This window comes from Camelus bactrianus, chromosome 24 (genome assembly GCF_048773025.1).
Source record: "Camelus bactrianus isolate YW-2024 breed Bactrian camel chromosome 24, ASM4877302v1, whole genome shotgun sequence".
Taxonomy (NCBI): Eukaryota; Metazoa; Chordata; class Mammalia; order Artiodactyla; family Camelidae; genus Camelus; species Camelus bactrianus.
The window spans coordinates 3,975,503-3,998,451 of NC_133562.1; the positions used below are offsets into that span (position 1 = coordinate 3,975,503).

The 22,949-nt window shown below is 45.3% G+C and overlaps 1 protein-coding gene across 1 annotated transcript in view; it reads left to right on the forward strand.

The window, feature by feature from the left end:
• The window catches only part of L3MBTL4 (L3MBTL histone methyl-lysine binding protein 4), a 240,092-nt gene that overhangs the window by 115,913 nt on the left and 101,230 nt on the right, over positions 1 to 22,949 (forward strand). The window contains 1 exon segment of the mRNA XM_074352471.1: positions 6,939 to 7,053. Within this exon segment, the coding sequence (XP_074208572.1) occupies positions 6,939 to 7,053 (115 nt within the window).

The following is a 22,949-nucleotide window of genomic DNA, read 5'->3' on the forward strand; positions in this document are numbered from 1 at the left end:
CTCCCTGCTGCCCCTCACCACCACAGTAGTTAAGGCCTGTTTACAGCAGTTTCTTTTATCTGATACGTATGGCTGAGTATGAAAAAATAGGTACACCAAAAGGCAAAAACCACAATTTGAAGAGATGAGCAAACATCAGAACCAGCCATGACTGGGATGTTAGAATTATCAGATTAGAAATTTAAAACAATCGTTGTTAATATGTCAGAGGTCCTACTGGATAAAGTAGACCACGTGCCAAAACAGCTGGGCAGCGTAAGCCGAGAGATGGGAGGCCTAAGAACCAAAAAGTAGTACCAGAGATTACAAAAGCAGGGCAACAGGAGTGCAGGATGCCTTTGATGGGCCTGCTGGGGCCGGACCTTGCTAAGGGAAGAGTCTCTGGGCTGGAGGATATCTCAGTAGAAATCTCCAGAACTGGGAAGTGAAAAGAACAAAGAAAAAAACTAGAGTGACCCGAGGGCTGTGGGACAACCACAGGAGGAGTGATGGGAGCACCAGAAGGAGAGGAAAGAGAGAAGGAACAGAAGGCGTATTTGAAACAGTTGGACTGAGAATTTTCCCAAATTAATGTTGAACAGCAAACCACAGATCCAGGAAGCACAGAGAACACCAAGCAGGATAAATGCCCAAAAAGCTGTGTCTAGGCATTTTCACTACAGAATATCAAAGATGAAAAAAAGTCCTGAAGGATGCCAGAGCGAAAAAAAAAAAATCCTTTACAAACAGAGAGACCAAGCTAAGAATCCCCTCTGACTTCTCTGAAACCACGCAAGAAAGAGGAGTGGCGCGTGAATAAAAACACCAGCATGGAGTTCTGCCCCCTGCAGAGTCAGCCCTCTGGAGGGAAGGGAAATAAAGACTTTCTCAGACAAACGACAACTGAGGGAATTCATTGCCAGGACACCTGCCTCGCAAGAGATGTTAGAAGAAACTCTTCAGAGAGAAGGAAAACCTCGGTAGAAGCTCTGCTCTACAAGGAAGGAAGGACATGGAAGAAGGAGTAAGCGAAGAGAAATCAAAACTTGCCTTTTCTCATTTTTAATTGATCTAACAGATGACGTTTGTTCGAATAGTAATAGCAACGCTGTATTCCATTTAATATATCACATCTGTATGTGTATGTGTCCTTACAGATAAATTAAGTGAATGAAGCGGTGACAGCAGGGGCAGGAGGAAGGCGTTAGGATTCTGTTGTACACTTAATAGACGACAATATAGTGCAAACACAAGTTTTATATGCACTGGGAAACCAGAAAATTGATGTGACTCCGTTTATTGCAGTACCCAGCTTTATTGCGGCGATCTGCGACTGAACCTGAAACACCTGCTGGGTAGCCTGCAGCGTGTGATTTCATGTCCGCAGTGGAAATCCATGTCAGGACAGAGGGGGGCGCACACTGAAGCAGAGTGTCCTGCGTGCGGCGGGGGTGCGGCGGGGGTGCGGCCGGGGAAGGGGCTGAGGGACCGGCCTGTACAGGAGCGAGGACCGGGCAGCGGGGGCCACCTCTGTGCTTGACACTTTGTAAATCTTACGGCAGAGCTTCTGAGCATATTTGTTGGTTACAGCCGTAAACTGCTTTTGAGATTGTTTGTCCTCACCCTGTTCATGAAGGAGGTTTTTCTTCCTGAGACGTGACCCACACATCTGTGGTCCTGGAGCCCCGAATGGGGCTGTTTTATGCCCAACTCTGATAATATTTAAAGATTTCTTAAGGATTAAAGCCCTGGGGATTCTGTTAGAAATTTGGCATTTTTATTTCTTGTGGGAATCTTATGGGGAAAACATTTTATGGGAAAAACTAATTGTATTTGTTACAGTAACAGTAACCATAGAAATAGAGAAATGGAAACTTTATATAGACATATTTATCACAAATGGAAATATTTGGAGTTGAATGTCCTCTGCATTAGGCCTTCAGCCAGGTTTCTCTTGGACTCGTCTTAAAAATTAAAAATGTCTATGACTTTTTAAAAAATTAAGTTATTTTGATTGCTTTGGACATAATTGAGAGTTTGATGCCAAGTTCAGTTGATTAACAATGTGTTGCCATGGTGATGCCCTAAAGAAGCATTTCACAAAGTTTTATCCAAAAACCATCTTCAACAGAGTAATCTGGGATGTGCAGTTTTTTTTTTTTAATGTGATTTCCATAGAAGACAAACTTATGGTTGGTTACCAAAAGGGATGGTGAGGGTGGGGTGGGGAGAGAGAAGCCTTTAAAACAGATTTGATGCCTCTGACAATAAAGTACGCATATCCAATAAGTCTGTTAAAATGGAAATTAAAAATTTAAAAACCATATAGCAGGAGCAAACAAGTATAATAATCACTTAGGCTAATAAAATTGTTATGACTGAGCATTAAAGTTAGCTCTGGTGTTCCTCGATATCTAACTGCTTGTTTTCTAACTGTCCAAAGGAACAGCGAGGGGCGATAATTACCGTCCTGCATCTTATTCAGCTGATGGGTTTCGAGGGCTCACAGTGTGTAAACCAAGGTGCTAAGAATCGTGGGGGCAGCAGAGATGGGGTTTGGCTGTGTCCAGAGTGCTGACACATCACCATAAATAAATACAGTAAAGGATCAGAGCAGCCAGCCCTGTATGACAGCAGCTGAACGTAGAAACACTTTGAACGTTCGTAACTGTTGAGATGCGATTTACAAATGAGGAAATGTACAGATTTTAGGAGTGGGTTTTGATGAGGTTGAGAAATGCATATCCTATTCAGCCACCACCCCAGTCAAGACTTGGAGTGTTTCCCATACCACAGAAGGCTCCTTGGTGCTCCGTTGCAGTCAGTCCTGCTCCCCGCTCCCTCCCGGACAACCAGGGTGTGATTTCTGTGGCTGGTCAGACTTCATGTACACGGAAGCATACAGCACGTGTTCCCCTGTGTCTGCCCCCTTTTGCTCAACACGATGTCTCCGACGCATGCTCGTGTGTGTGTAAACAGTCCAGCCTTGTTTACTGGTGACTAGTGTTCGTTTTATGCATATACCACACCTGTTTGTGAATGGATAGTCACCTGTTGTTGGGCATTTGGGTTGTTTTCAGGTTTGGACTATTATGAATGAAGCTGCCAGGAACACTTGCTTACACAGCTTTGCATTTTCATCTGTTTTGGGTGGAATTTCCAGGAGTCACCGAGCAGGCACATGTTTAAATTTACAATTTAATAGTAGCAGACCGTCTTCTTAAGTGCTTGTACAGCGTTACAGCCCCACTGACGTTGTGTGCGTGTTCTCGGAGAGCCACAGCCTCGGCGGTAATGGATGTCGGTCATTTAAGTTGTCAGGTGGGTCATTTGGGTTCGTCTTATGAACAGGGATGTTGAGGAGTTTAAAAATTTCCTTATGGGCCATTCATGAATCTTCTTTTTTTTAAAGAGTCTTCAAGTTTTTTACCCATTATTTATTGGGTTGTCAGGTGTTTTCTAGGATAAAGGCCTTACAAATAAATGTCTGTGGCTTAGTTTTCCTTTTTATTAATGATGATTTTGAAGAATATGAGTTTTTATTATGATGAAAATTGAATTTATCAGTTTATTCTTTTGTGGCTAGTGCTGTTTGTGTGAAGTTCTTGAATATCTCAATATTGTGAATATTTTATCTGAAGTTTTCTTCTTGACTTTGTTGGTTTTAGCTTTTATGTTTAGATCTGTAATCCATTTCAGATTAATTTGTATGTGGGATGTGAGGTAGATGTCAGCTGGTTCATTTTTTCCCCACAAATGGGTATCCAGTGGCTCCAGGACCATTTGTCGAAAAGACCAACCTTTCCTCATTGACTGTCCTTGAAATACTTGTTGAAAAGCAATTGACTATATATATGTGGGTCAATTTATGTACAGTATTCTGTTCCAGTACAGATTTGCCTATCCTTGCGCCAGAACAGCACTGCCTTCACAATGATGCTTTGTAGTAATTGTAGAAATCAGATAGAATGGGTCTTCCAACTTTTGTTTTCCCCCCAAATTGTTGTTCCCTCTGGTAGTATTTACCTTTAGCCCGAAATACTTCCTGCAATATTTCTTGTAGTGCACAGCTATAGGCAACTACTTCTTCAGTTTTGGTTTTTCTGAAAATTCCTTTATTATACTCCTTTCTGAAGGATATTGTTGTAAGATTTTAAACCTTAGTTTGACAGTTTTTTTGTCTCAGTGCTTTGACGGTGTCATTTCACTGTCTGCCTCTGCTGTCTCTGATGTGAGGTTGGCTGACTCCCCTGTTACGGTTCCTCTGTATGTGACGTGTTGTGCTTCTCTGACTGTTTTCAGGGCTTTTTCCTTCATCTTTCATTTTCAGTAGTTTGATTGTGATTTGCCTGGTGTTTATTTCCTTTGTATTTATTATGCTTGGATTTTGCCATTCTTCTTAAGCTTGTAAATTGGCATCTTTGGCCAAAATAGGAAGGTTTTTGACATTATTCTTTCAACCTTTGTCTTGTTTGGCCATTATTTATACTCCTTTTTCTCTCCTCTCCTTCTGGACTCCAAATACATATGTGTTAGAAAAGTTGATATCTCACAAGTACCTATGCTCTACTCATTTTTAAAATATTTTATTGTGTGTACATGAGATGAATACTTGCTGTGAATCTGTTTTCGTGTTCACTCACCCTTTTTTCTGCCACTTCCAATCTGTGAAGCCCATCCAGAAACTTTTTTTCAGGTATTTTGCTTTTCAGTTGTAGACTTTCCATTGTTCCTCTTTTACAGTTTCCATTTCCCTGCCGAGGTTCCCGGTCTGTTCCCTCATCAAGACTGTTTTCTCTTTAAATCCTTGAACCTATCTTGACAGTTATTTGAAGTCCTTGTCTGCTAATTCCAACATTGGGGTCATCGTAGGGTCTCTTTCTATTGACTGCTTTTTGACAAACTAAGTGTGGCTCACGTTGCCTGCTCCTTTGCATGTCTGGTAAATTTTTATTCTGTGTTGGACATTATGAATGACACAGTGTACAGAGTTGGGAGTATTTATCTTCCTTAAAAAGGTAGTTTGTTTTATCAGACAGTTAATTACTGGTGGTTCTTAATCCTGTCAAGGCTTGATTTTAACCTTTTGTAGGGCTGATCTTAGCCCTTACTCCAGGACATGGTTCCTTCTCCAAAAGTATGGCCGCTTTGGTGCCTCAGTCGAATTCTCAGGGCATTATTGAGGTCTCTCTACTCTCCCAGTGATGTATGTCCTCTGCTGTCTTGTCTTATCTCAGCTTGGTGTCTGCTGCTCTCTGCTTGGCTTCACCTCGTCTCACCTTGCATATGTGCAGTCCAGCCGTTGGCCAGGGTCTGGTGGATAACCAACTTAGACTTCTGGGGCCTCTTCTTGTAGCCCTGTCATCTCCAGTCTTTGTCCTCCAATTCCCAGCTGCTTCACCAGCCCTGAACTGCAGGCTCTGTCTCCTTAGCGCAGCCTGACTGCTTTTTTATGTTTCTCTTCCCTGTGCTGCCCTGAAGACATGGTCTCCGGGCTGACATTCAGGGCTCATCCTAATGTGCACTTGGGAATTATGTTTTTATGCTGTTGTCCAGTGTCTAAAATCGTCATTTCAAGTATTTTGTCCACTTTTATAGTTATTTCTGGGAAAGGACACTCTGTCATGTCCAGAAGCCTAAGCCTGGTAAAAGTATTATTTTCAAAGTCACTCCTAAGATTACTGGTTCTCAAACTTCAGCACGCATCAGATGCTGAATTACACAGATTGTTAGGTTCCATCCGTTAGTGTTTCTGATTCAGTAGGATTGACTTGGGGCCCAGCCATTTGCATCTCTGACACATGTCCAAGTGACATTGATGCTACTGCTCTGGGAACCACACTTTGAGAACCACTCACTTAGAACGATGGAACTTGAGGAAAAATGTTGAGATTTTATTTGGCACTTACTCCATACGATTTTACTTTTTTTTTTTCCCAGTCCTATGCCCTGCGTAATAAACGTATATCTCAGTGAGTTTATTATAATGCGAGCCATCTTGCCCTTTTCATTCAAAGTATGCTTTTCAAAAAATTACGAGTTTTTTTTTTTTTTTGCATTGAGAGCAATAGATTCTCCATTTAATTGACAGAAGCAGAAACTATGAAAGAAAATAAGGAGAGTTATGTAATAATGAAATGCCATCTTTCTTATTTTTTTGTCTTCACAAATTGATTCCTTCATGTTGGTAAGAAATTTCTTAAACATGGAGTTTGATAAGTTTCAGAAATAAGTAATTGCTTTTTGTTTCAGAAATTGGGCTTTATTTTAATTCTTCTCAGACTTCTTTGTATGTATAAACGTGAATTTTGCGTGTGTGTATGTGTTTTGTAGGTGAGATTTTATGAACAGTGATAACCAGGGGCGGACTGTACCTCGTCTGGTCCTCAGGTTTCCTGACAGCTTACACGTTGTCCTTTAATAGCTGTTAACATAGCTACTAATCCTTGTGCCTCAGTAGCACATTTTGTCTGCTTTCTTTGCCTCCATCATTCCACTGGCTCCATCTCTCCCTCGTTTATCAGGATTCTGAAATTTATTGCTTCCTTTTACTCTCTTCCATACAGTTCCCGCTTAGTCAGTATAAGGCTCATACTGACGTCAGCTGGTGCCTCCCATGGTTGGCGATGCTGGCTTTGTTCTTGCAGTGCCTGCAGGATATGAAGTGTTCTCCCAGCAACGTGACAGAATTCCTTAGTTGGGAAAATGGACTGGTCTTGTCCCTTCAAATTCTAATCAGTCCTTAACAGATTTTTTTAATGTAACAACTTCTTTAATTTCTTGGAAAAATTGCCCTTTGGTGGCTTGATTAGAAAACTGTTCCATACTGCATTTTAAATACTGTTTCAGCTGTAATGTGAGATTAATACAATTTTAATCTCAGTTTCAGAGATCTGTTTTCTAATTATTTTGCTACAGGCATAGTAATATAGTAATGACTAAATATTAATTTTCAACAGGTTCATTTTGATGGCTGGGACCACAAGTACGACTACTGGACAGATGCAGACAGCCCTGACATTCACCCAGCTGGATGGTGCGACGTCACCGGGCATCCCCTGGAAGTGCCCTGTCGTGAGTATTTGCTCTTTAAATACTTCCCCTGAAGCCTGTTGTAATGCTGTCCTTTCATGTCATTGTAAGTATTTTAAAGATAAATATCAGATGAGCAGATTGATAAATCAGCACTGTAGCGGCACTGAAAGTCAGGTATTCACAAGTGAGCCTCAAAAGACATTTCATGGTTTGTATAAATGAAAAGTTACAATGGTTAAGGAGTTATTTTGATAACATTGTCTAGAAGAATCTTTATTTTCCACATTTTGGTTTGGAAAACTAAGCCAGGTCTAAATCCATCTAATTCTGGCCATTACTTTTAGCTGAAGTACTTTTTTTTTTTTTTAACATTCCATCTCAATTACTTTTGTTTTATAGAGTAGCTCTCAGAAGGTTTTAAAAAATAGAAATATTTAAAATTTCAGTAGTTAAAAAAATTTAGCTGTAAAAGTTGGGGGAAAAAACCCAAAGTTCCATTATATGGTATATTCCTTATTTCTGTCTTTCTAGGTCCTTAAAGTTATGGATGAAATTAACCACTCTAAATTCTAATAAACCTTGGACCAAAATACTGTATTCTTCTGTCTGCAGGAGTCGTCTGATCAGAGTAGGCTGACAGGGCTGATACCTCGATCCAGGCACTGTGTCCACACGCTCCTTTCCTGTTTGTTTTCTTTCCTCACGGCTGCGGTTGCCCCCCTTTGGCTTCTAGGGATGAAGCGAGCGTGTTGCTCTGTTAAGGACGGTGGGCCAGCCCAGTGACGCCTGAGCCTCAGATCTGAAAGGGCTCGCCGCACCCTTGGAAGAATTCCTTAACCTCTCGTAGAAGTGCGCAGAACTGCCGCGTTAATGACTTGACAGGCATTCTTACGTTGTGCTCGGTTCTTCAGACACTACACCTTGACAAGGCCCTCGCGCAAGTTACAGTGCCCTGGCCAGCGCAGGGTCCGCGCGCAGAGAATGCGAAGCGGGGCGAGTGAGGTCACTTCCGTGTAGAGGGAGGCGCGAGCGAGCGTTTTTGCTTTGTGACTTGTCTCTGATCCCCCTTTTCCCCTTGACTTCCCTCCCCTCCGTGCTGGGGGATGTTTCTCACTCAGGGTCACCACCCCTCCCGCCCACCAGCACGCCCTCATCTGTGCCGCATCCCAGCAACTTTCTCAGGTCGGGACGGTGTCCGCGGAGCGGGGACGGGTCAGCATTACAGTACTGAGACAGCGCACTTCACTCCACCTCGCCCACTGCCTGCTCCTGGGGCGGGCTGCCTACCAGGCTTCTCGACCCAAGTGGCTCAGAAGCATCCCAGGGTCTGTGGATCGAACCTCATCTCCATCCCAAGCTGGAGACTTACCTTTTCACTGTAGTTGCTGCTTGCTTCCAAAGTTGGTCGTTCTAGACTCCAGTCCTTCCTTCCCCTCCCTCACCCCACACATGTAGCCAGTCAGCAAGTCTTGTTGGTTCTGTTTCCTAAATTTCTCCAGAACCCGTCTCTGACCCTTTCTCCCTCCCAAGGCCATTGCATTTGAGTTCTTACCATGGTTACAAATGATTTGCAGAGTCTGGTCTGCGGTTGGCTAGTGAGTGAGTCACAAAGTCCTCCTGATCTGAAAGCTCATGTTCTAGAGGCAGCATTGTCCAGTGGTTCAGAGTGTGAAATCCGGGGTCAGGATGCTTAGGTTGGAATCTCAGTTATACTGCCTGCTTCGCCCTGTGGCGCTCTGCCTGTTCCCTCATCTAGACAATGAAGATGATACTCGCGTGTCTGTCTCATAAGTTATGCTGATGAAATGGGACGAAGGTGTGCTTAACGCTGCAGACTGCCTGGCCCGAGGGAGGTGCCCAGCTAGTGTGAGCTGCTGTCAGGGAATGCTGTGACAGTCTGTAGATTTTCATTGTTACATAAAACCACGTGAGTTAGTAAGGATTACAAAATTTGAAATTGTGCCAGACTGAATATGTAACTAGAGTTTTCCAAATATTTTCATAGGATTTTTTCTTAAGTTTGACTTTGATGTGTTCCTGGCAATATTACAGGATGGCTGCTTTGTTTCCATATCCTTAGGTGATTAGACTCCCTGTAATTTGGGGGAATTGGGTGTCTTCAGTTGGTCATGATGTCCTGTCACTGCTCTGCTTGGTTTTTGTTGTAACTGTTTGGGTTAATTATTTTTGATATAGTTTGTTATTGGCTGCTTGGTTAACCTTATGGTTTGTAATTATTCATATTTGCATCATTAATCTCCTTAATTTTTAAACACCTAGACTTTAGTACATGCTCAGAGTAGGTTCAACACGTACCATCCACACCCTGTGTCATTAAAGCAAAGACACACACACAGTCCTACCTCTGAGTTTGTTTTCTTTTTTATTTGACATAGAATCTTTTTCCACTGGAAAGTGGAAACCAACGGTTGTTCTCAGTCCTCCAGCAAAACGCAGTCTGAAGGTCTAGCATTGCCATTGCAACGGCGTCGTAACTCACTTCCTGCAGTAGTCTGTATAAAAAGCCAGCTCTCACCTTTACCGGTATCTTTAGACTTGAGACTCCTTGGCATGTACAAAGCCCTTCACAGTCTGCCCTTCCGTTACCCTTCCACCATTTTCCAGAAGAACAGAATTACTTCATTTATGCCCAACAGAATTACTCATAGTGCCTTGAACGCTGGCCTCATAAGGGTCTGAAGACAGTACGTCACCTTTCTACGCTTTCTCTCTGTCTGGGTCTCGTATGTGGAAGCTCACACCCACCGCTGGTGGCGGGTGCTGGCGTGGGGGGGCCAGCCAGGGCGCCTGCTCCGCGGCGGGCATGCCTGTACGGTCTCTTCTGGGTGTGTTGGTCCAAGCAGCCGCGTCAGGGCATCTCGTCTTCCCGGGGTGTTTTAAGTCAAAAGTGTTAATCTTATAACTCAGGTAATTAAAACTAAATTTGTATGTCTGATAGCCTTGATAATCAGATCAAAGTAATTACGTTTTGTAAGTAGATCTATAAAACCACACATAGCATTTTATCATCTACGAACAGATAAAGTTATCTTACCAACATTAATTTTCAGAGAGTTTTAAGGTGTTTTCAGATATTTTGTGTACTCTGTCATTTTACTTTTGTTATATTTATGTGATTCAACAATTGCCTTCAGTACTTTATTATATATATTATGAGTGCTTTATTGATCAAACATGGCAAAGATTATGAAAAGTTTAGGGCGTAGAAAGGGGCTTAGAGAGCATCTAATTTACCCTTTCATTTATGGGGCAGAACGTGACTTGAACTCGATCTATCTGAGTGATTTACTCTAGTGAATTCTTACAAAAGACATCACAGCAGGTTGTCTATGAGAAGTATTGCACGAAAACAAGAGCAATCAGAGAAAATATGAGGTAGGCAGTTTTTTAATTTTTCTTTTCATCTGTTTTGCTTTATGAATATTTTCCCTTAATCCTTTTCAACAGCCGTGTCACTCAGAATTATAATAAATATCTTGGAAACAAAGGAATGAGAAACATATAGACGTGATATATGAATCTTTTCTTTCTTCATTGACCTCCCAATTTACGTTTGAGGGGTCTGCAGTTTAGAAGTGTGTGAAATAGAATAAAATCACATAGCTGCCTACGAATGAGAAAAAACTAAATGTGGGTTGCTAATGTGGTTTTGAAGACAGAGCAGGATGACAAAGGGCTAGTCCAGCCAGGCCCCTGAATGGGTACTGAGCTGGCTTCACAAGAGCACGGGGACTAGACCAGCCGAGGGAGAGTGGTAGCCTCTTTAAAGGTGGAAATGCCACAAGTGAGCAAAATTACAATTTGTCGGTCCTCACATAAATTTTATTAAAATTAATTAAAATGTCATCTTTGTAAATTAGTTTATTTTTCTAGTGCCATTTGATCAGTGTATTTATATTCACTGCAGAAACTGAGCGAACATGTGGTACTTGCTGTAGCTCCAAGCTTCTGTAGAAGTGTTTGTGCTGTGTATTTTGGCCAAGACCATATTATTTAGTACCTCATAATATTCAGTCACAAAGGCTGAATGTTAGTTCTTGAAAAGGTACCTGTGACAAGCCTCTTCAGAGTGAAACTTGAATGTCCCCGTGCAGCTGGGAAGCGCGCCAGCTGAGATGGCCAGGTGACGTCTCCTCTCAGCCGCCGTCACCAGCCAGAGGCTCACCCGCAGCTCACCTTGGATCCATGGCCGGATTGAGGTCCCTTTTCTCAGGTCATGAGGGCACAACTTGCCTGTCTTACCTGACGTGCAGTCCTGCAGGGTGGACGTTTTCTACACGTAGAATCAAAATTAAGTACTTAAGATTTAGCACTAGGGTGTCAGAATGTTTCTACTGTGCTTTGCATTCCCTGAATGTCTTAAAAAGATATAAAAAATAACAAAACCGAAAGCCCATGCCCTCCCTAGACAGCTGCAGGATTGCCTTTTGGCCGTCTTCTCAGTCACGGCACTTGGAAACGAATCCCTGTCCCAGTGGTTGCTGAATTTGTTTCAGTAGAGCCCGTGTCTTTTATTACATTGTTGGTTCTTTACCCACGAACTATACCCTCTCCGGCACTGAGATGCTAGATGTCTTTTGCTTTGGAAATTAACCAAACTTGAGAAGCAAGACGATGGACTTTGGAGTTAGGAAACTTGGATTTAAGTTTCTATTCTGCTTGCCTGCCTGTGCCTTTGAGCAGGTTACTTCCCCTCTGAGACTGGCAGGCCTGTGAGATTAAATATCTTAAGTACCTTCATGGCTGCCTCAGGTGTCTGGTGCTCAGGGCCCTGCAGGAGGGAGCGGGGTGGGGGCTGGGGTGGTGCTCAGGGCCCTACAGGAGGGAGCGGGGTCGGGGCTGGGGTGATGTGCAGGCATATTTGTTTCCTGTGCTGCTGTTTCTCTTCACTGATCCAGAAAATTGAGAGTTGACTTTATTTCCTAAAACTTTAACAACCAGTATGGTTTTCCCCCCGGTACTTGTTATAATTGCATTGTCCATAAAGGGGTTGCTGATCTCTGAGCAAATTTTGAATAACACACAGGACAGTTTAAGACATTTAGAATTACTGGCTTAGACTTAAGATAAGCAGACTCTGTAAACCCCACTAAACTAAGAACTAAAGAACTTTGCTGTTCTTTAAATAAACAGTCTGTGTAGGAAGGAAGTTCTTACTGAGGCGAGAGGAGCTGGGTCCCTCCTGGGTCCCACACAAGCGGTGCCGAAGGGAAGGGGCAGCCTTGGGCTCATTAGCTTGGCCCCTGGCCATGGCTGCATTGTCACCTTCTGCTGCGTGGGCTCCTTTCCTGGAGGTGCACTGAAGGAAGCAAGTAGCTGGCCTTTGCCCCAGCCTTGTTTTACGGCTCCTCATTCATAAATCAATGTCCACTCCAGTGCCAGCGTGAGGCGCGGGTGGGATGAGACCAGAGGGGGAAGTGAAAGAAGAGAGAAGGTGACGTGGGTGCACACGCCGCTGGCCGCCTCGTCCTCCCTTCACTTCTCATCTGCTGCACTCACTCCTGCCTTTCAGTTGCTTAAACACGAATTCTTCCCACCCAGGGCCTTGGCATATGCTAGCTTCCCTGTCCAGAATGTTCTGTCTAACTCTTTCTCAGCCTTTAGAATTCATCTCAAGTGGTCCCTTCTGAGAAGAGCCTTCCCTGGTCATATTATCTAAAGAGCCACCATCACCGTTCTTTTCCATTCCACCACTTCCTTTTCTCTGTGGTGCATATCAGTGTGTGAGTAATCGTGTGACTCCTTGCTTTTTGTCACTAGTCCCTGTGACACTGTAAGTTTCATGAGTGGAGCGTCTGTCAGCATTTCTCCAGTGTCTGGCTTCCAATAAATACTTACCTATTTCTCTATCTAAGAGTTGGTTACTCGCTTATGCCCAACAGCGCACATCCAGAGACCAGGTTAGGGTGTTGTCTGCAACCTTTATGGAGTGAATTCTTGAGTAGTAGTAATGGAATTGGTCTAGTCAGGCCTAGAGGGAAAGACATGGGCCAAACACCCCCCCCCCCAAGATAACAAAGGAATTTTTCATTAATAGGAAGTTGGCAGGCAGAAAAAGGAGCTTTCCTAGCTGGCTTCCATGTCTAAATAATTTTATCATTGTTCCTTCTTTAGCTTCTGTTTGATTTACATTTGGAAATAATTACAGTGGTTGATTACAAAGTAAATTAAATGAAACATTATTATGAAGTTGTAGTGTATGTTAGTAGAATAGTGGTACAAACTACAATAATAATATTTATAATCTTTATAATTTATATTAAAGACCTTGAGAGCATTGCTGATTTATTTAACTGTTAAACAAGCATAATAGAACATAATTTGATAAAAGGTATAGCTCATTTTTATCCCATTTAGTTCACTACACAGCATATGTACAAATACAACGGAATGACTTGTAAATTCACCATATGGCCTGGTGCATTGTTTATCCTGTTAAGTGAGATAAACGACTCAAATCTTCATTAAGAAATGGATGGTTAATAAAGCCCTATTTGGGACCTTTGGGATTAGAAACATTTGGGACCCAATTTCTAATTGAGATTAGAAAACTTACTCTGTCGAGATGGAGATTCAATTAGATGATAAAATAAGAGTTAACGTGATTATAGCCCAGATCTGGAATGATAAATATGATCATGATGGGTGGCATTCTGAGGGGAAAAATGAAGATTTTTAACTTAGCCAGGGAACGGCACATTTCCAATTTCATCCTATTTTAAGGAGGATTTCATAAGGGATCTTGAGTACTTGTTCCTCCAAAATACAGCGAGCAAATAATCAGCAGTTTAGGGTTCCCTGAGTGCTCATTGCCTTAATAGACAATTACAGCATATTGTGCTTTTAAAAAAAGTTAGCTATTTTAGAAGTCCCTAATTACAGATTTACGTGATAGACTTACCAGGGAAAAACAATACATTTCAAAATGTGCTTATAGTCTTAACGACGTTCATGTTTTAAATGTTCCTTGCTGAAGTGCTCATCTGTGCGCTCCGCCTTCCGCTGCTGTGAGGGCAGAACTCACCTGCTTTGTCCTAACGCCCCGTCCCTGGCGCCCAGCGCGGCCCCGAGCCCTGTGCACACCCTCTTCTCTGACGCTGCACGCTGTTCTTAGCTGCCCGGTGGCCAGGCGGTCTTAGCTGCCCACTGCAGACCCTGGTGGCTTGTGTGTAAACAAGGTGCAGCTCTGGGCAAAGCCGCTGATATTGAAACAAACACACACTAACTCCCGAAAGCCACGGAGTGCTCAGTGGTTTGACAGTGGGTGAATCCAGCTCTTACCCTGTCCCAGGTTATGAGTCATGTCTGCCCAGATTTGTGGACGTGGAGACCTTTCAGGATTTCTCTGAGTTTTCACCCTATTCAGGAAGCCACACTGCCTTCAGGGGAAGGGGACGAGATGCAGCCATTGTGTATATGTGCCCCCCACAGGGCGTGACTGGGGGATTGACTGCCTGCCTGGGGGCAGCACTTGAAGGAGGGTCTGCCCGTCTTGGGTAATGTTGCTGTTGTCACTGAAGGAAGATTCACTTGGTATCTCAAATATAATGAGACCCATGTTAGAAATTAGAAAGTCCTGTGGGACCTAGCTCTGTGCTGGTGACCGCAGTGACGGAGCTTGTGGCATCTTGCCCACCCTGGAGCATTCTTTAGAACAGTCCTAATTTGCCTGGCATCACTCCTTCACAGACATTTCTCCTGTGCACGTTACTTCTGCCGTCACCAGAGAGTTGCTGGCATCAGGGCCGAGGACACAGCTGCTGCTCGTCCGTCCGCAGCTCCCACCCTCTCCGTCAAGGCACGGCGCCCCCGACTCCCCATCCGACGCTTCCCTTAGTGCTGCTTCACATGGCTGTTTTCCTGGGCATTAAAAGCTTTCATGTCCTGAGGAATCGTAAAACAGAGTAAAAGAAATACGGTTTTGTAAGTTTCCGTTACCTTAATGAGCAAGCTTGTGTTTTTTAGATTCACAGCCACATCCTCCATCATTTCCCTTAAAGTCATCATTTTCTTTTTCGTGTCCGTGGACCTGTTTCGTAATGCAGGTCATTAGAGTGCGGGAGGACGTTTTTATTTAAAAACCTGTGACCAAGTTTTACGTGACGCCAGGCAGCCAGGGGAAGTGTAGCGACACCGGGGGGTCACATCTTACGCGAGGATCAGCTTCTGAGCTTTGCAAGCAAGTCAAAGCACGTGTCACCGCAGGACCCGGTGGGATCACCCAGCCTTCATTCTGTCCCTCTGAGATATTTGTCTACTTTGATGCGTGTGGCTGTGCTGTCTTGCAAAGCTAGGGATCGTCAATTAAGTTTGTGTGTCTAGACACGTGGAGGTGGAGGGAGCGTACAGCACTTGCTTACTGGGCAGCGCAGCGGGGTGAGAAGCGCACAGGCCTGCGGCTCAGGGACCTTGAGCTCTTGTCCTGTCGCCAGAACGGGACGTGTGGTCTGGCACAGAGGATGCAGCCTTCTAGTCCTTTATGTCCTTAGTTGCAAAAATAGTCAGATAGACTCCGTGAGTGGTTCCCAACCTGACTTAACGGGGAGGACTTAAGAAATACGGTTGCCAAGCTTACCTCTAGAATTCTGATTATGTGGGGCCTGGAAATTTACATATTTGAACATCTTTGAGTTCTTCCCCACTGTGTGTGCGAGAAGTGGGACCTCTCTCCCCCTCTGGTGGGTCCCAGGCTCTCCGGGTCCTGCTGTGCCCACGACCTCTGCCCTTGCGGAGCCCTGTCTGCTCTTTAGATGGGACCGAAATGGCAGAGAGGGTGCAGGCACTGTGGACACCCACACGGCCGAGGGCAGGTTAGACTTGGGACGCTCGGACCCCACGTGGAGCACCTTCATGCCTGCAGTGAATGCCAGCTTCGTTGCCTGTGCCGTTGATCAGGCCGCACGAGGGAGGCTGGCCAATTGTGTCCCCTTTATGGGGCTCCCCCGGGGGCAGCTCTCCCACCTGACTTGTGAGGGCTTGTCCTCTTGTCAGGTCTGTAATCCAGACCAATCCAGGGCCCCCTGTGAATACACTGGGACCCAGGTCTTGGGGGGAGGGGGAGAGACTCCTTCAGATTCATCCGAGTGTCTCTGACCAACGTCAAGGGGAGGGTTCCCTTCCCGTTAGAAACAGGGCAGTTCTGCCAAGACTGGTCTCAGGTCATTCACTGCGGGAGCGTCATTCACTGCAGCAGAGTTAGGCTCAGAGAAGGAACCGCGGGGACACATCATTCTTCCTTAAATATTTAAAAGCGTTTCTCCAGTGGCTCCCAGAATTTTCTGTGACAAGTGGCCTAAAGCTTCTTGGTCATGAAAGTTCTTAGCGTGGCCACGAGATCCAGGCTGATTTGAGGAGGGGTTGCGGGCACCGTGGTGACTGCTTCAGGTGTGATTTCAGGTCATTGGAAAGATGCTCTTATCTCCCCACTTGGAGTCTAGATTTACAGAGGGTGCTCTGTGTTTATACACGTTTGGTTATGAGGACAGAGGACGTTTCTGGCAGCAACCAAGCAGTTTGATTTTTTTTGGTTGGCAAATTATGTGTGACACTTCAAATGAAAATGGAACTTAGTAACTAATTTTCTCTTTTAGTAAAAGGGGTAAAAAGCATTTTGAGGATTGGGGACGCTCAAAAACAAGCCATCAGTGACCACGATGCGCTGACAGTTTCAGGCCTGTCCCGTGTGTCCTGAGGAGACCAGCCTTGTGTCTTCTGTTTAGTCCTTTGTTGCCGCAGGCAGAGTGGAAGGAGTGAGGTGGGGAGGGGACCAGAGACAGACAAAAAGAAACAGAGAAATGGAAATGGAGGCTGGGAGAGAGAATGAATGCAAGACAGAGGCAGAGAGGAGGGGGCGGGTTTGCAGCATTTTCACTTAGATTACATGGAAATAACCTATTCACATAAACCAAGTAACAAGTCATATTTTGAAAAACCTGCTTTTATATGAAAGCTAAGCCAAGGAGGTTCAGGAAGTAAGAAAGAGGTTTTGCTTTTTCATGTTATCTGTGAGGGAGTCTGTATGAAAGTTAAAGTGTAGAAGACAGCACACCTGCTTTGATTTCTCTCTTAAAAATAATGAAAAAAGAATAGGGCAGCCCAGTGAAGCAGTGTTTGTATTAAATGCTTTCAGATGCCATGTCGCCTTCGTGTCCTCACTGTAAGGTTATCTGTTAGATGCAGGTCTAGTGCAGTTTGCTTTAGTTACGTGTAAACCAGCTTCTCCGTGTGCCAACAGTCTGGAAAGGCTTTTCTGCCCTGAATCCTGTGCTTCTGCGTTACCTGTGTGGGCCTCTCCCAGCTTTCCCTTCCATAACCCAAGGGTGTCGTTTCCCTGATTTTTTGAAGGGTTAAAAATGGGTTACAAAGCAGGCTGGCATTTTACGAAGGCCTGTGCTGTTCGGTAATGTAAAGAGAGCCTGGATGTGTGTACTTCAGTAGTTATATAAACTGATGGTCCAAATTCTTTACTTCAGACTGTGTGAATGGGAGGGGACTCAGGGTAGATCTGTATTTCTCCCTTCCCTCGGGTCATGTACCACCACCTCCTCACGGCCTTGTCCCCCCGTGCTCACGGAGGCCAGGCCCCTCAGGGCTAAGGGGCTTCATGGCAGTACCTCGGGCCGAATCGCCCCGTTGTCCAGCAGAGCCCTGGTCTCCCCCATGCTGCACCCCTATAGACACGCCCCCTCCCTGCCCGGGACCCTCGCATGGTTACCCACTTACATCTGTACCATCCTGTCTCTCACTTAAAGCTGAACGTGCGATGAGAGCATCTTATTAAATTTTGCTAAGAAAATCTTCGCCAGCTGCTCCGCTGTCTCCTTTGAAAGATGGAGCGAAGCCCAGGGAAACACGTTCTGCTTTTCCCCTTGGCCGCTCAGGAGCTCTGCCAGGCCCACTCTGCCCAGGCCACTGCCCCCCCTGGCCCCAGGGCCCTGAGAGGAAGGGCCCGCGTGGTGAGCACCACGCCCACTGGCCCTCCCAACTCTGCCTTAGGGGGATGGTCAGCTCCCTTCCCTGCTAACACTGTCCTGGTCAGACTTCAGAGTTCTTCCCCATCAGCAAGTGAGTCTAACAGTCATGTTCTTAGAGTCCTTTTCTTCCTGCATTCTCACTTCACAAACCTGTTGTTCTCTTCCATTTTTACGTCATGAAACCCGACAGCCTGAAACCCAGTGCGGCAGCCGTGCTGTTTGCTTGCGCTGTTTTCTTCTTCTTTTTGAGAAGCTCATTATTATCGCCCAGCGGGGATTTATTGTCCCTAATTTCATTAGGAGATGGAGAATAGGTGTGGTTAACCTATAATTTCAGTTTGAAAGATATGCTAATTATTTGCATTCTCCAACATTTGGGGTAATTATTTCATTAAATCTTCTTGGCAAACTGTAATATAAATTTCCTGGGGCATGGGGGTGGGAAAAAAAGGATACTAACCTAAAAGTCTCCAATCCAAAATGAAGAAAGAGGAAGCTTAATTATTTGAAGTGAGGACATGCATACATTACCGGTTTGCTTTATTTTTTCATTTTTAGTTCTAGATTTACTCCGGTTGCTCTCTTTGCCCCATTCTCAGCTTCAGCCCATGACCTCACTGCCTGCGTGGCTGAGGAAGTAAGAGCTCTTAGTGGAGAAGTGGGTCCCTCCAACCCCAACTGCCTGCGCCCTCCCTGTCTAGTCCCCAGGGATTGCCTGCCTTCCACTGACCCGTCCGCGGTCCAGCCTCCCTGCCACCGTGGTGCCCTCGTGACTCAAGGACCTTTCCCCACAATTACACCCTCTCTTTCTACAGTCAGATTTCCTCTACTGCAACATTCCTGTCGTCACTCAGATAGAAACAGAAAGGAAAAAACCTTCTTGCCTACTTTTTTTTTAAAAGGTTTTTCTTTTTACCTTCTTGCCCACTTTTATATCATCTTTTATAGTAAAATTCTTGTAAAAAGTAGTTTCTGCCATCATTTCCCCCTTTCTTCTCTTCCATTCTCCCTTGAACGTCAGTCTGGCTTGTTGGTGTCTGTCCACTGCAAGCCCCGGTCCTCCCAGCCCTGCTCTCGGCCACACGTGCAGCCCCGGGGCCCCGCTTCATGGCTTCTCCTGGCTTTCCTCATCCTTGCAGCCTGCTCCTTCCCGGCCTCCTTCCTCACTCCTCCTTTTTGGTCTCTATGTGTCGTGTTTCCCAGAGCTTGGTCCTCAGGCCTCTGCTCTTCTCCACAGACTCTGCCTCACTGCGGGATCTCTACACATCACTTTTCCCCACGCTGCCCCCCCAGACCTGGGTGCAGCTTGCAGGAGGGGACACGCTTTTACATGCTCTGTACTCCTCCGGCATCTCTCCCGGGTCCCGGCGCCTGATTGTGGCCTCCCTGGAGTCCTGTTCATTCATGGGTTGGGCTGTGTGAGTAGAACCTGGAACTCAGAAAGTTGCAGGTTCCTGGGCAACTTCACAGTTCCAGACATGCCTTCATTACCATCAGTTAAAAATCTCCGCATCCTAGTCACGGCTTTAATACCAGGTACGGATGTCCCAGCCGCAGTGCAGAAGCCTGCCCCAAGCTCTTGACAGGTTCCAAGTGGAAGTAAATGCTTCTCAAGGAACAGGGCTTCAGTGACTTATGTCCCCAATGGTTCCCTCCCCGCTCAGTGCTTAACAGCGTCCGCCATCAAACCCAGCACCCAAGGGAGAGACCCTCATTGTGGCCCTTGAGACCTTATCTCTTGCACCCTTTCCAGTGTCCATGGGGTTCCAGCCATGCTGGCCTTCCTGCGGTCATCCCAGGACTCCTCGAGCCTCCACTCCATAAAGGATCCTGTTGCAACATCGGACGTCTTCCTTGACGGCTCCGCCTTAAAACAGCATCGCTCCCCCACCCCCTCGCTTCCCCTCCCTCGCCCCAGCACTGTCACTGTCTGACTGTCACATAGTTTGTATTTGTTGTTTACTCCGTCTTGGGCCCCAGAGGGGCTGCTGAAAGGCACAGGTCTTTCTATTTAGTTTGCTACCATATCTCTGGCACCCGGAGCATGGTCTGGCACATAACAGCCACTGGGTTATCTCTTTAAGTGAATGAATAACCCGCAGTGGTTATTTTTATTTCAGAATTAAGAAGAAATAGTGTCTTACTTGTCTGTTATCAGTGACATTTGAATCTGTTTTACTTTTTTGTGCATCTTTGAGTGGATTTCCCACCATGCTAATGTCATTTCTCTATAAAACACTTGCTAAATGAAGCAGGTTGAATTGAATCCCTTTTCAGCAATGGGTACTTAGTGCTGATAAGGATGCTGCTGCCTGGCCCTTACTTTTGATGCTGGCCAGCGCCAGTCTGTGTTTAAATGAATAGATCATCTTAATTTGCTTCAGTGTCCATGTTGTCATCCTGCTCCGGGTCACCTCTGTACCAAATAAAAGAACAACTCCACAGGAGACTGCCTCCAACTCAGAGGGAGGGAGATGAGCTCAGCCTCTGACCCGCTCTGGGCGGGATAATAAGCCTTTTCATTCCCATCCCTCAGGTCGCCAGTTTGGGTCATTTTGAAATAAGGGATGGTTTCCTTTCTCGTCTTCTTGAGGTGAGTGCAGTCTCTTTTATTTAATTTTTCCCATCAACTCTAGTTTTTGTTTTAGACCAATTGCTTGATTCCCCAAAGGAAACACACAGTAAAACTGCTGTTTTGTTCGAGGGATTCTTCAGCTGCAAGTAACATGAAAATCTGCTTACAACGGCTTCATCAAGGAGAGGGTTATTTTTCCTCCATGGCAGACACCGCTGTGGTCGGTCCTCCCTGGCGTGTCCCAGGTCCCAGCCCCGTCTTCCTTTATTCTCTGCTCTTGTCAACGCTGCTGCTTCTGTCCTTGGGCTTGTCGCCTCAGGAGCCCTCATACCCACGTCCCGTGAAGATCAAAGAGGGGAAACGGGCAAAGCAGCACCGGCGCCACCTGAAAATAGGCGAGAAAAGCCTTCTGGGCGTCCTTTCATTGCCTCTTCCTTAGGTCGTATGGTCTGGGACGGCATCGAATGGCCACATCTGGGTGTGAGAGAGGCTGGGAAAGCCAACAGTTTCCACTGGGCACGTTGCTGCCCACAACCGAATCTGGGCTCATTGGCAAGAAGGCATCCGGGGATAGGTCCTGGGTGGGCACCTGCAGCGTCTGCCCTGGCAGCTGATGGTACCCGTGGAGTTCTTGAGAAGGGGGTCCATGAGGACAGCTTGCTATAGTTTCATGGTGACATAAACATCGTTCGTTGCTCAGATAATTTCCAATTTACAAAGGTATTTTCCATGTCATTTTTGGCCTCGTAGAAAGATCTCTGCCACTAGATTTACTCCTGCCCCAGTGAAATTGTCCTGGAAGACTTGGAATAAATCAGGAGCTACTTGTACTGCTGGTGTGGCAAGTAGCTCATGGGCTTAGCAGACTTGATTTTACCCAGTCTGAGCTCCGACATGAGATAAAATGAGATTATCTCACAGCATCGTGGTCAGGATGTACCAAAATAATGCTTAGCGGTGTGATTGCTTCTTGTCTTTCTGGTTATTTATTCATTCAGAAAACACTTATTCAGCACCTACTATGTGCCGGTGGCTCCCGTAGCGGAGGCTGGACGCGGTGGTGGACGCTTGGATGAGGCAGACGTCCTCACTCACTGTTCTCAGCTGACAGGCAGGAGGCAGGTCAACTAGTGAAGTGGTGAACAGAAGGCACGAAAGGGTAACGTGGTCGGGGACGGTCTCTGTAGAAGTAATTTCGAGTTGAGAACATTTATTCTTGAGTCCTAATTCTCCAAATATACAAGTTACAAGTCAGATATTCTTGGCGAAAATGCAGTTGTTTTTTGGGGAAAAACATCAATTTTATTATAGGTTCCCTTTATCCTAGAGGCAATAATCTGAACCATTATAGAATTTAGAAATTTCTTCTTCCCAGCAGATAGTTCTCTGTCTGAATCACCATTGGGTCAGCCCATTAAACTCCATCCTACAAAATTTACCAAGAAAATTGTGAGATTCTGTGGCGTTTTTATCACATGTTCTTCTCGAGTCCTTTTTTGTTGCGTCCTTGTCGCGGTTCTTAACGTGATAACTCTTCTCCCGAGAGCTGAGGTGGTGCCTCTCCTGATGGGTCTAACAAGGAGAGAATTGATAAATATTTAAAATATCACTTCAAATCTTAATTGAGCCACGCGCATCAAGACAGTCCTGAAGCAAACCCTCAGAAGCACCCACTGGGAAGCCGCTGGGCTGCTGTCCGCCCGGAGCCGCGTCTGGGTGGCTGGCGGAGGGAGCTGGCCTGTGGGTTTGTTTGTGGGTCCAAGGTTCCAGGCCTTTGTGCTGGTGGCCTTGGAAACGTATTGTGAGGCACAGTTTGAAGAAGAGCCTGTTCATACCCTGTGTTTCTTCTTTTTCTCGTAAATTCTTATTTTTTTTTTTACTGACTGGCACAAGCATAGTTCTGAATTAGGACTTGTTGACAGTTTTTAAACATTAATTTTCAGGTATGTTTAAAAATCATTTTCTTTTTCAATGCCCTTTCCAAAAGCTACCTTTGGGTAGGGCAGGTCTTACTTTTATTTATCCCTGAAGGTGTTTTGCAAAGTTGTGAGGGTATAATAAGTGTCTAAGACATGACTTCTTATTGCTCAGTGAGTTTAATGAAAATGTACTTGAGGCATAAATATTTGTTCTACCATCACAACGCACTGGGACCCAGCCCCCATCAGTAGGTTTTTGCAACAGAATCACACGGGTATGCGAATTCCCAGTGTACACGTAAGCCTCCTTCCTAGACTCTGAGCACCTCGGGGGAGAAGGTGGGGCGCTCATCTGGTGAGCCAGTAAGCGTTTCCGAGCGCCAGCTGCGTGTCAGACCAGGGAGCGGTGACTCAAGGCTGGAATCCACTCAGGCTTGCCGCTCACAG